This window comes from Hoplias malabaricus, chromosome 16 (genome assembly GCF_029633855.1).
Source record: "Hoplias malabaricus isolate fHopMal1 chromosome 16, fHopMal1.hap1, whole genome shotgun sequence".
Lineage (NCBI taxonomy): Eukaryota > Metazoa > Chordata > Actinopteri > Characiformes > Erythrinidae > Hoplias > Hoplias malabaricus.
The window spans coordinates 20,052,250-20,063,950 of NC_089815.1; the positions used below are offsets into that span (position 1 = coordinate 20,052,250).

Genomic DNA, 11,701 nt, shown 5'->3' on the forward strand with positions numbered 1-11,701 from the left:
TATTAGATGAATCCTCCTATAAGAATGTGACATTAGTTTCATGACATGATTTTGCATATGGGCTAAACTGGCACACACATTTATCTCTGCACAATTCATGCTGAATGATTGCTTTGTAACTGACCCTTCCAAAGAGCTTTGGACCCATTTAAGATCACTCCAGCATTTAATAACTTTGACTTTAGTAGACTTTAATGCCTCAGTTTATCGTCAAAGCTGACATTTTTGTGTTTTGGCATGATCTGAATACTGCAATCTGAGAGGTCTATCCCTAGTGCAACAGTTCAGAAAGTCTAGCCCAGCACATTATGGGCTCTTAACTATTGTGTAACATTGAAAGCCATATCTGTGTGTTCCTTCAGGCCTCTGGCAGACAGTGAGAAGCTTCCAGTGAGGACCCACCGTTCTGAGGCATTGAAGAGCCCTGGGGAAGATGGAGATGTTGAGAGCGTCCAACAGGAGCCCCGGAAGAGGAGCAGTAAGGAAAAGAAAGAGAAAAAGAAAGACAAAGACAGGAAGGTAGGCCAGCTGATTTTACTGTCGGGGAAAAAGTACACTATACAAAGTGTGGGGACGATATGGCCAATATATCACAATATATTTCTTACTTTTCGGTCAATATAGTATAGTTCCAATATCGATATGAACAAAAAAAAAAGCCACAGAAAAACTGCAAAGGACTGAAAATAACATGATCACCAGCAAACAAAAATTTCTAGACTTTGTCAATATTAATATATTTTAACTTACTTTAAAATTGAGTGCTGTTTATTTATGGCAATGCCATGTAATGTCTGTCTGTCGACAGATGCTACGTGTGTGTGTGTGTGTATAAAAAATAATATATTTGTTATTGAAATATTTTACATTGAGATATACATTGATATTTAATTATTGCCCAGCCCTGTAGACACTATTGTATTAAACTTGTTAAACGTCTTGAAGATTGGTATTGGTGTTTAGATCTGTTTGTGGTCGAAGCTTACATAATTCACTTGTTGTATTTTTCTTATTATTCAAATTCTGTTTATGATGTGCTTTGTTGTAACTGTTCCTGCAGAAGAGCAAAGAGGAAAAGAAAAAAAAGAAGAAATACAAGCACGATCTAGAAGAGGAGACACCAGAGCCACTGGCCGAAGAACCAGTCCAATCAGAAGACACCAATGAGGTGGCAGCCCCACCCACCTCTACATCTGCTGAGGTGTGATTTTATTTAGGGTTTTGTGATAGAGTAACGTAAACAGAGCAGGGGGTGGTGTTGAAAGGTTCAATTTCAGGAACGACAGCAATGCATAGTTTAGATTTTTCAGCGCTTGAAGACTTCTACAACTTTTTGCTCCTTTGCTTTTGGGTTCATTTTCACTAGCAGCATCCAGGCAGGATTACTGTCAGACCTGCTAAATCTAAACATTGCTTAAAAAACAAACCGGTCTGCCAATGTGAAGAATGCTAAATCTCAAATAGCAGCGCACACACTTAAAAACATACTAAAAATGTCATTAAAACCCACTACTGAAGGTTTACAAAGCCATGGTTTCATGGCCTTGTAAACCTTCAGTAGTGGGTTTTAATGACATTTTTAGTATGTTTTTAAGTGTGTGCACTGCTATTTGATATTTAGCATTCTTTAGCATTCAAAGGGGGAAAAAGTATGGTTTTGGAGTGGCTGGGGCAAAAGGCTCACATCAAGATAGGGTTTGATTGAATTAGGTTTAGGGGCAGTTTTTTCTTTTCCATGTATGATATAAGTTTTAAATGAATGGATATCTTCAATAAATCAAAAGATTAGCATTCAAATTTTCTGAAAATGAATAAACACTGAACACTAGTGTTGTCTTCTAAGATTGTAATGTGACAGTCTTGTTATATGCTGTATGAGTAATAATATTTTAAATTCCAAATTTATTATATTCTATTCATGTTAGTTTTCAAACATCCTACATCCCTAACTTTACTACATATTTGCTCTCAATTTTTAAATAGAGAAAGTAAAGTATACAAAATTTCTATAGCTTTATCTAATTTTGTCCTGTTTCATTTCTACTCAGTTTTTGTTGTGATGCTCTTGTATATTTCTAATAATGCTTGGTGGCTCTTGGTTAGTTGCATTGCAGTACTAAAGTGTTATTTTTTTATTATTATTCTTATTTCTATGCATGGTAATTGAATAAAAACACCCTTATATGGCAACGCACTGTGGCACCATCATTTAAGGCCTATAAAACAAAACTGTTATAACTGGCAGTAAATATCAAAATAACTAATTGTTAGACCAATATCAGGCCAAGCTTTATCTAATTAAAAGTGATAGGAAATATTTGTCAGATTGATAAAAATAAAATTGTCTGATTTAAATTGACATGGGTTTCAACAAGAGGTTTCTTGTAAGATGTTGAATGCTGCAGTGTGAATTCCATGGGTGTTAGTTAAAACATCCTTCATGAAGCTATTTGCTTAGACTCATCTTCCCCCAACTTGCCCTCTCTGTTCCAGGCCTCCGATCTGGATTTCTGGCTCTCTAGTGCTCCTGTTGCCCCACCCGCCAAGGTCCGGTTCCTCTCTCAATCCTTCCTCTCACAATGCGGTGTCTATTCTGTTTTCTTCTAACCAAATCTTTCCACTCCTTTTCCCTCCTTTCTCCCATGTGCCAACGTCTCACTTTGTCACGTACCATCAAGCTCTTTACAGGACTCACCATGTTTTCTTTGTATGCTGACTTTCAAATTGTTAGTTTGTCATTGTGTCTGACCAGCTTGGATGCCCATATGTGTTGTCTTGTTGTGTGCAGTGTTTTTTCAGTCACAAACAAAGGAATCTTGCTGACAGTTCATCTTGATCCTGTCTTTCACACATAGTCAATCTCTCTGGCAAGTGCTTATGCTCCTAATTAGAGAGAGAGGTCATCTGAATAACATCTTTTGAATCACTTTTATTACTGTTTTATTGATTATTGCCTTCATCTTAAACAAATTGATACAAAGTACTGTGCACTTGTAGGAATTTGCCTCTTTTTTCACAAGTCTTTTTCACTTCAGGTCGATGTTCTACGCTTTACTTTCTTCTAAGTGCCATCTTCCACCACATGGTCAAATCAGTCGGCTAGACAGGAACATTGCTGCAAGAACAGACTTGTTTTTGTTTGTGGCATTTGTGGTGCATGTTTTGTACCTGTGTTGGATCCATATTTACATTTTAGTATGGTCTTTCATGCTACCGTGGGTGGTTTCTTTTTCAGGAAGTAGAAGCCCCAGCCCCAGCCCCGGCCTCAGCACCTGAAACTAGTTTAGCAACAGCTGCCGATTCTGATGTAGATGAGCCCAAAGATGCAGAACCTGAAGAAGTGGTGGGTATAGGCAAATCAAAGGTTCCATGTGTAAATTTTGGTGCTCTGGGAGACATTGATTGATGTTGTTATATTTGTGATTATGTTTCAATAAACAGTTTGAAGATTACTTTTTCTTAAGATACTCTCTCCAATGTCTATAGTGATAGCAAACAATGGATCCATTCATAAATGTTGAAATTATAATGAGACAAGACTTGCATGTAGTACATATAATAACAATAAATGTAGTATTTGCTAATTAAAACATAGTTTGAAAAATGGTGCATACCTAGTCTCGTCTTTGTTCAGAAATCTTCAAAACACAAAAAGAAGAAGCAGAAGAAAGAGAAGGAGAAAGATGAGAAGAAGGAGAAGAAAAAGAAGCGACATCACCATCACCACCATCACAGTGATGGAGCAGGCGAAGATTCTGTACAGAACGGAACCATGGAGGAGGAGGAGGAGGAGCCTCTGCCGGTAAGAATCTTTCCAGATGTAACAGAAGAGAACACTTGAGGAGTACAGAGACATTAAAATTAACAGAGCAGACTATACATGTATTTCATAGCAACCTACATATCAGATAAAATTGAAGGCATGTTTCATTTCTTTGAAAGAATGGTGTCATTAGTTCTGTGTACACTGTGCATTTACCTATTTCTCTTTACAGCCAATGTCAAACTACTGCCTGCTGGCTGAAAACTCATACATCAAGATGGTGAGTGTAGTAAGAAGTTGCGTTTAATTAGTTTTTACAAATTCTGAAAAAAATGATTGTCCTTAGTAATAATTATAGTCATTTAGTAATGTTAGTGTTATCTAAAAGAGGTCCTGTTAACTGAACTGTCTTGTATTTATTATTCACATTACAGTTAGTGTTACAAATTACTGACAGTACAACTCATGTAGTCAACCTCATTGCAATACTAACTGACCTATTCTTCCAAGGCATTCAGGTGTATTAATATTGTTACCTGTTTCCTTAATGTATGTATGTTAAAGATGAAGGAGGATGCCAATCCGGTAATCACACAAAATACAGATGTTTGAATAGCTTTTCTCTCTCTCGTTTGCAGTGGAATTCTTCAGACTAGAGTTGGTTACAGTTGGTCTTTTTATGCTTAAAGACTAGTGCATTTTATGTTAAAAATGCTTACAGTGAGCTACAAAAGAATTCACAGTAGAGCAATTTAGGATGAAATGCACATCATATTCTGACTTAAACATCTTCATGAGTTCTTTGGATACTCATAGTTACTATATTTCATTTGACTTAAGCATGTTCCTTTACACTTTCCTTTTCTTGGTGTCTCTGCATTCCAGTGCCTGGTTGCATAAAATACCTTAAGTGAAAAAAAGTCCCTTAAAGTGGCTATTAAAACCTCCTTAAGGTTAAGTGTCTTGCAGAATAAAAGCCTTAAGTAATATCTAAGTATTTAAGGATATAATCATAAACCCTTAAAGGTTCCATTGAGTATTCAGTTATAACTGTTAAGTGTTGCATAAAGGTTCTTAACTGTCATCTCCCTTAGAATTATTTAAGGGATGTAAAATCTCCCTATAACTCTCAGAAAACTGAAAATGTGTGTGAGATTTTAGAGCTATTTTGAAGCTGATAATTTATTTAACAAATGCTCATTTTACAGTCAGCAAAAACTCAAACAAACGGTACAAAAAATAAATCCTGCCAAACCCCTACACACACACACACACACACACACACACACACACACACACACACACACAAAAAAAAAAGACAAATAAATATTGGTCCCAATAAATAATTCAATATTGGATCCTAAATCTGGTTAACACACTCCTGTGTACCCTGTCCATGACTCCATAGAGGCAAAATTAAGCATCAATCAAATTATATAGTGCTTTTTACAACAGAAAGTTGTTTCACAGCAGCTACAGCTTTACAGAAATTTAGGTCCACGCCTCCTATGAACAAGCCAAGGGCAACAAGGGAAAACTCCCTCAGCGCACGAGGAAGAAACATTGGAAGGAACCAAGACTCATACAGGGGAACCCATGTTCTGCAATACAGTGCCAAATATGAATAGATGAGTCGGAGAACTTTCCTGAAGAGACAGACTTGACCGTCTTTCAATTTATGAAATCGCCAGAGAGCTTGAAGACTACCTCAGATATTACACACACAGTCCAACCACAAGTTTCCTGCAGTATTACAGCCCCTGACAGCATTTTTTTTATTTAACTTTTTCCATATTCTTTTAAAAGATTAAAAGGTAAGGGAAAATCTTCCCATAAAGTTTAAAAACTTAAGGTGTTTTAGTAACCAGGCCTTTAAATCTGAGAATCTGCATGCTGTAAAATGTGACGACTTATAAAACATTGTAAACAAAAATCCCTTTTTCTTGCCAGGTGTACGATATTCAGGGTAACTTGCAGGATGGCAGCCAAGTGGTGGTGTCAGTGATATTTGAGAACAAATGCAACAGCTTCCTCAAGTCCATGGAGTTCAATGTGCTGGACTCACTCAACTCCAAACTACAACGACCAGAAGGAGCAGGGCCCCATGATGGGCTTGTTGTGCCCTTCCAGCTTCCGCCAGGTGCCAACATTAATATTAAATCTGCTTCCTGTTGCCCCATGTGCTCTTATTGTTATATACATCTTATGATTGTGTGTCAGAAAGGATTGGGAGATTGTGAAAAATGAAATATCAGAATCCTTCTAGGTCTCGCCAAATCCAGATTAGTGGATTTTAGTCTAGTGTGCAAATATTTACATATGGTTAAGCAATATGACATGAATGAACTGACATCATATTGCTTAACCATATGTTAATATACTTGTTACATTAGAAGAAATGTTACAATATAAACAAAATACCGCATAATTAGAATGATTATGAATATATTAACATTGTTATCATGCCTCAGTATTTAAAATGTTGGCATTGGTTTTATGGTTCTGTAGTTTTAAACCTTTGATTGTTAATTCTTTATCTTGTTTCGCAGGGGTTTCAAATGAGGCCCGTTTCGTTTTCTCAGTGCAGAGCATTGTCATGCCTCAAAAACTGAAGGGAACCCTCACTTTTATAGTCAAGGTGAGATTGTCTTTTCATAGCGGATGAAAATACAAACAAAAAAAGCTTAGAAAACAGTTAAAAGGCATTAGTGTCTCCACATGATATTTAGAAACTTTGTTTCCATTCTGCAGTCGGAAGATTCCTCCACTCATGAAAAACTGGACTTCAAACTGCACTTTACCTGCACATCATACCTAATAACAACACCCTGCTACAGGTCAGGAACAAGGACTTGATTGGAATCTAGAAATATCATGAATGTTGATTTTTACTAATTTATAGGTGTTTAATGGTAATGTGTCAATGTAATTCCTTTAACAGTGATGCTTATGCCAAGCTGCTGGAGTCTGGGGACCTGAAAAGCAGCTCGCTGAGACTAGAAGGAGTTAACATGCCCTTCCACCACCTTTTGGCTAGGATCTGCTTCCATCACCATTTCTCTGGTATGTTAATTATAAAAAGGAAAAAAAAAACATTTCAGTTCATAAAATTAGATTAATCTTTATTGTTGGATTCTATTAAACAATAACGTGCCTTTGTTCATTGTAAGCCTCTGTAAAATTACAAACTTAAAGTGGCCGAATTGGCTGATTAGCTATCCAACAAATGTTAAATACTGCTGCACTCTATATAAAAAAACAAAATAATAAATGCTTTCACATACTGTTCTGATTGGAAAAACATAACAATAGAAAATAATTGCAATTGGCAGATAATAGAATACTTTTGATCAATTCCTTTTTAAAAAGCCAGCTCATGGAAAGAAATATTAAGTTCTGTTCCTCTCATTTGTAACTGTTTTTCACCTTAACTTTTTACAGTTGTGGAGAGGATCGACTCCTGTGCCTCCATGTACAGCAGATCAATCCAGGGTCACCATGTCTGTTTGCTGGTTAAAACTGTGAGTCCTACATTTCCTGTACTTTGTCACAAATATTTAGTTAAAGTCAGTGTCCCTTATTCATCAAAGTTACGTATGTACAAACCTGATTGTAAAATAGCTAGAATTTTACAGATCGTGGAAGTCCCATACATGAGTTATATTTACACTGCTTTAAAAAAAATGCAGCACATTGTCCATATTCAGTTTAAAGGTACTTTCTGAAATGCTTAATATGAAATAGGTTAAAGAGGCTTAATGCAGCAAAACAATGACTGAATCGCAGAAAAATGATTCACCAGTATCTACCACTATAAATGATCACTTTCTACTGCAGGAAGAAATTAACACTCAGTTAAAGGTAATGTAATTTTCACGTGAAGCTTTTTCACTATATAGAATCACATAATAAAGCGTAATGTGACTTAATGTATTACAATTGCTGTCACCGATCATCACAGAAAACATCTCTCATTTATCATTTGTAACTGTAAAGAACTATTAAAAGAATGATCCTATAAACTAAATATGAAATTCTGTTTCCCCAATAATAGTCCCATTATATTAAGCAGTTTAACTCTGTATTTATATTTTCATTTTTTATGTTAAACAAATTATCAATATACCAAAATGTATGCACCTGAAGTTTTTATGCACAATAGTATTCCATTAACCATAGCATTCCTATGGCTAAACTTTTGATGTAAAATAGCTTTTATTAAGCATTTTTGTTTAATCACATGTGGTTTGTCTAGAAGGAATAGAATATTGCTGTGTCTCTCTTCTCTTTGCATTGTGATAAATCTCACTTTACTTTCTCTGGTTTCATATCTTCTCTGCTGTCTTCTGTTTCTCTCCCAGGCTGATCAGACTGTCTCCATTGATGCTAAATGTGACGAGCCCTCGCTGTTGGGGAACGTGCTGGATGAGATAAAGCAAACCTTCTCACAGTGCTGATTGTGTCTAAGAGACCAATGGTGCCCTTGCCTCCTTCCCCCAACCCCTCCAACACTCAGAATCATATCACAAACACTGAGGCTGGCTTCCCTTCTTCTTCACCACCCTCCTCCTCGTATTTATTGGATCTCTCGTTCTACTAGTCTCGTTCTATTATTCCTCTTTCTTGAGATCATACACAGCTGCTGTGTTTCTGTTGTGTGGATCCACACTCTACTGCTCCACTGCAAATGCACATTCCTTTTGATTTTATTCAAGTTTCTCCACCTGCGTCAGTGTCAGTTCAACGTTCAGTCCAACAAACCTCCCAAGCCCCCTTCCACTTTTCCATTGTCTTAATAGTTTGACGATTAAGTAACTGGATTTATTCTTGATCTCAATGATGTTGGGTGATATTTTTTTGCATTGTTTTGCGTTTTGTTGGTTGCTTTCTTTCATTTCAGAATTCCTTTGCGCCTTTCTCCCCTCTGCATTAAACATAAGCTTATTGTCCGCTCCTAATGTGTGTTTGCGTGTGTATGTCTCTCTCGCTCTCTCTGTCACTCTCTGTCTTTCAACCCTTTGTGGAGAGCTTTCTACACCCGATGTCTCAGATTCATACCCGAAACCCTGCCCACCCCTTTTCCCAGCCTCCAGCAGGTCTAAATTTTTTGACTGTGTCTCCAAAGTAGCTGTACTGCACGAGCCCTGCCATATGGTTCCTAATATGTAACCTGGTGCACTTTTGGACTTGGAGAAAACGGGTGAGTTCTGGGACCATGTTCTGAATATCTGGGACTTGTTACCCCTGAAACATACAACAGAATGTCCTCACACTGACATAATTAAGGCAGGCACAACACTGTTACTTTACCGTGTCTGTTAGTCTTTTTCATTATTGATGTAAAGCATACAGCTTTACACGTTTACGGCACACTAAAAGACTTTGAGGAGGTTTGATATAATGAAAAGTGTACAAATGGATACAATACTATTCTGTCAAGGTCATCAAGGTCATTTTTCCTCTCGTCTCAGCTGGTAGTGTAACTTACCAGGAACCCAGATAAACATGTCTTTTTAAAGGCTCCACATTAAGTTATGAAGGATTTTTAGTTCTGACAAATCAGTGACAAACCCAAAAGTATCAGTTTAATACATTTTATTCAGTCAGTATTGTCTTAAGTGGTTCTCTCTCTCTCTCTCTCTCTCTCTCTCTCTCTCTCCCTGACTTGACTACTCTTCATGAGAAGCTTAATATCCTTCTGAAATGTGCCCTCCATTCCATCTCCATTGGTGTCACTCCTCCTAAACTTCCTGTTGTGTAGACATAGGCTTGACTCTGACTGGCTCATGCCTGTGTTGGTCTCTTCTTCTGCCTTGTTCATTTGGCAATTGTGGTGAATTACATATTTTTTCTTATTTTATTTTACCCTCAAATGCCTTTATGTTTTCAAACTACTGTATTGTGCTGACTAATTGAGGAACCTGCTCTAATGTAAATTCTGTTTTTGTTTGCCTGGTCCAGCACGCTGTAGCACTCAGTTGTAACATCCAACTGAAGTAGTAGTCCTTTCATAAGAAAATAAGGTATTTCACTGAAATGTTTAAGCGGCATTAGTCAATAAATCAAGCGACTAGTGTATGTGGTTGAAGAGGTTTCTCATGCCGTGGCAAATATTGACCATGCTGGTCGTTCATACAGATGACCCTTATAATGCATTGTGCAGATTTGCTGATTTTTAAGGCATGTCCGCCTAATGTCCATATCATTTGCCATCTGAATGCAAGTTTAGGTGGATTTCTGAGTCTAGGCATCAGGTCATCTATATGAACACAGGGTAAACTACAGGATACTGGGAGAACCACCTGTATCTATTAACAATACTGAAGATATTTTCTGTGCAGACTTGATTTATATCTTGCATGGGTAGGAATGTATCTTTTTTTATTTTTATTTTATTTTTTTGTTACTTTGTCTAATACAAAGACACATGCATACAGAAGTTCCATACCATTCCTTTATTGTTGTATTTTCTAGTTTTCTTTTATATATATATATATATAAATATATACAGTATATTAAGTAAAAGTTGGCTTCTTCATGCTACACTTTTGATGGTATAATGTATTTTTATCTGTTAAGAGTACATGCAACTGAAAAAGTCTTGGAATGTTTTTAATTTTTGCATTAAATTATATCATTAGAAGGGCAGGTTTCACTGGTGTTGAAGACTCTGAGATTGGGGTGTCCAAATGGATTTGTGAAATAAGCTGTTTACTGCAGAACAGCTCACATGAAGCAGCCCACCATCTCCCAAAGGTTTTTCCCCTGGCAAACTGTAGTGCAGGTCTTGCTGGATTATGCTTGTATCATTCAATGTACTATCAATGCTCTTCATTTGAAGGTACTGTCTGGCTCCTTCACTATGTATTTTCTGACTGTATGATGTAATATAATGTTTCAAGAATAAATTACTGAAGAGAATGACCAATAATTTGCCATCTAATTTCCCTTTAAGAGGTTCACCCAAGAGAATTATGAGAAGTATAGGCTGCTGTAGTTAGGTGTGTGTGTGAAGATGGTGTACCAATAAATTCCCCACTTCTGAATAATTTTTTATTTTTGTCCATTCTTTTATTGCAAACTTGAATAATGTCCCAAAAGACCCATGTGGTGTCCATATAGGCAGCCCAGGTGTGTGGCCAGTAAGTTTGTCCTTTTTTGAATGTTGGACCTGCTGAATTTTAGATGTATTGGTTACCCTCCAGGGTCAGTGACAGGGCCACAATGAGTTAAATTAAATGAGAGAGATACTAGGTTTTCCATATTTATCCAGTATATGTCGCCCACCTAAGTCCAGCAAATGCAGTAGATCGTATGGGGCCACATTTTTTGATGTTTTCCCAGTAGTGTGTTAGCTTAGAAAAACAGGCCTCAAAAGGCTGAATGGAGTACTTTTTTGAATTCATTTGCTAAGGGAGGTCATAAATATGTGCCATTTATCGTTTATGCTTTGGGCTCTTTAACAACCCTATTAATAAAGCAATTCTGTGACCTTTAGAAGAAAACTGTCCATACTGCCACACACCTGCATTTGGAACATTACATTGCTCCTTCCTATATGTAATATGCATACACTGGATTTTATAAGACTTTGGACAGGTATCTGCAGCAAGCTGTTATATATAATTCTTTCAGAGTACACTTTATGAAAGTGGTGGGGACTTTTCAAATAATTTGTAAATTATGTATATAATCAAGTAACAATAGTAAACCTCATGTTCATTTTAATTCTAAGTGTATAGTATTGGAAAATTAAATGAACATGAGTTTGCTACTGTACCCTGATGCTAACGTTTTCACACTCTTAAAGTAAACAATGGTATCCAAGACATTGCCCATGCATAAACCAGGTTGGGATCGGAATTCCTAATATGGGTATGGGTCTGACTACTGAGTGATATCACGACTTCGGCTCTCCAAGCAGCGTATCGATACTGT

The 11,701-nt window shown here is 36.8% G+C and overlaps 1 protein-coding gene across 2 annotated transcripts in view; it reads left to right on the forward strand.

Annotated features, from left to right (window-relative positions):
• Positions 1-10,795, forward strand: part of ap3d1 (adaptor related protein complex 3 subunit delta 1) — a 28,229-nt gene extending 17,434 nt beyond the window's left edge. Inside the window, exons 22-33 of one of the 2 annotated variants that reach the window (XM_066647232.1) lie at positions 363-519; positions 1,061-1,201; positions 2,494-2,547; positions 3,236-3,343; positions 3,635-3,802; positions 3,996-4,043; positions 5,714-5,903; positions 6,313-6,401; positions 6,515-6,600; positions 6,705-6,826; positions 7,205-7,284; positions 8,125-10,795. In XM_066647232.1, coding sequence (XP_066503329.1) covers positions 363-519; positions 1,061-1,201; positions 2,494-2,547; positions 3,236-3,343; positions 3,635-3,802; positions 3,996-4,043; positions 5,714-5,903; positions 6,313-6,401; positions 6,515-6,600; positions 6,705-6,826; positions 7,205-7,284; positions 8,125-8,220 — 1,339 coding nt within the window. In that variant the 3' untranslated portion in view covers positions 8,221-10,795. The remainder of the gene's footprint in view (positions 1-362; positions 520-1,060; positions 1,202-2,493; positions 2,548-3,235; positions 3,344-3,634; positions 3,803-3,995; positions 4,044-5,713; positions 5,904-6,312; positions 6,402-6,514; positions 6,601-6,704; positions 6,827-7,204; positions 7,285-8,124) is intronic. The other variant, XM_066647233.1, reaches the window with a different exon arrangement.
• The last annotated feature ends 906 nt before the right edge of the window (positions 10,796-11,701 follow it).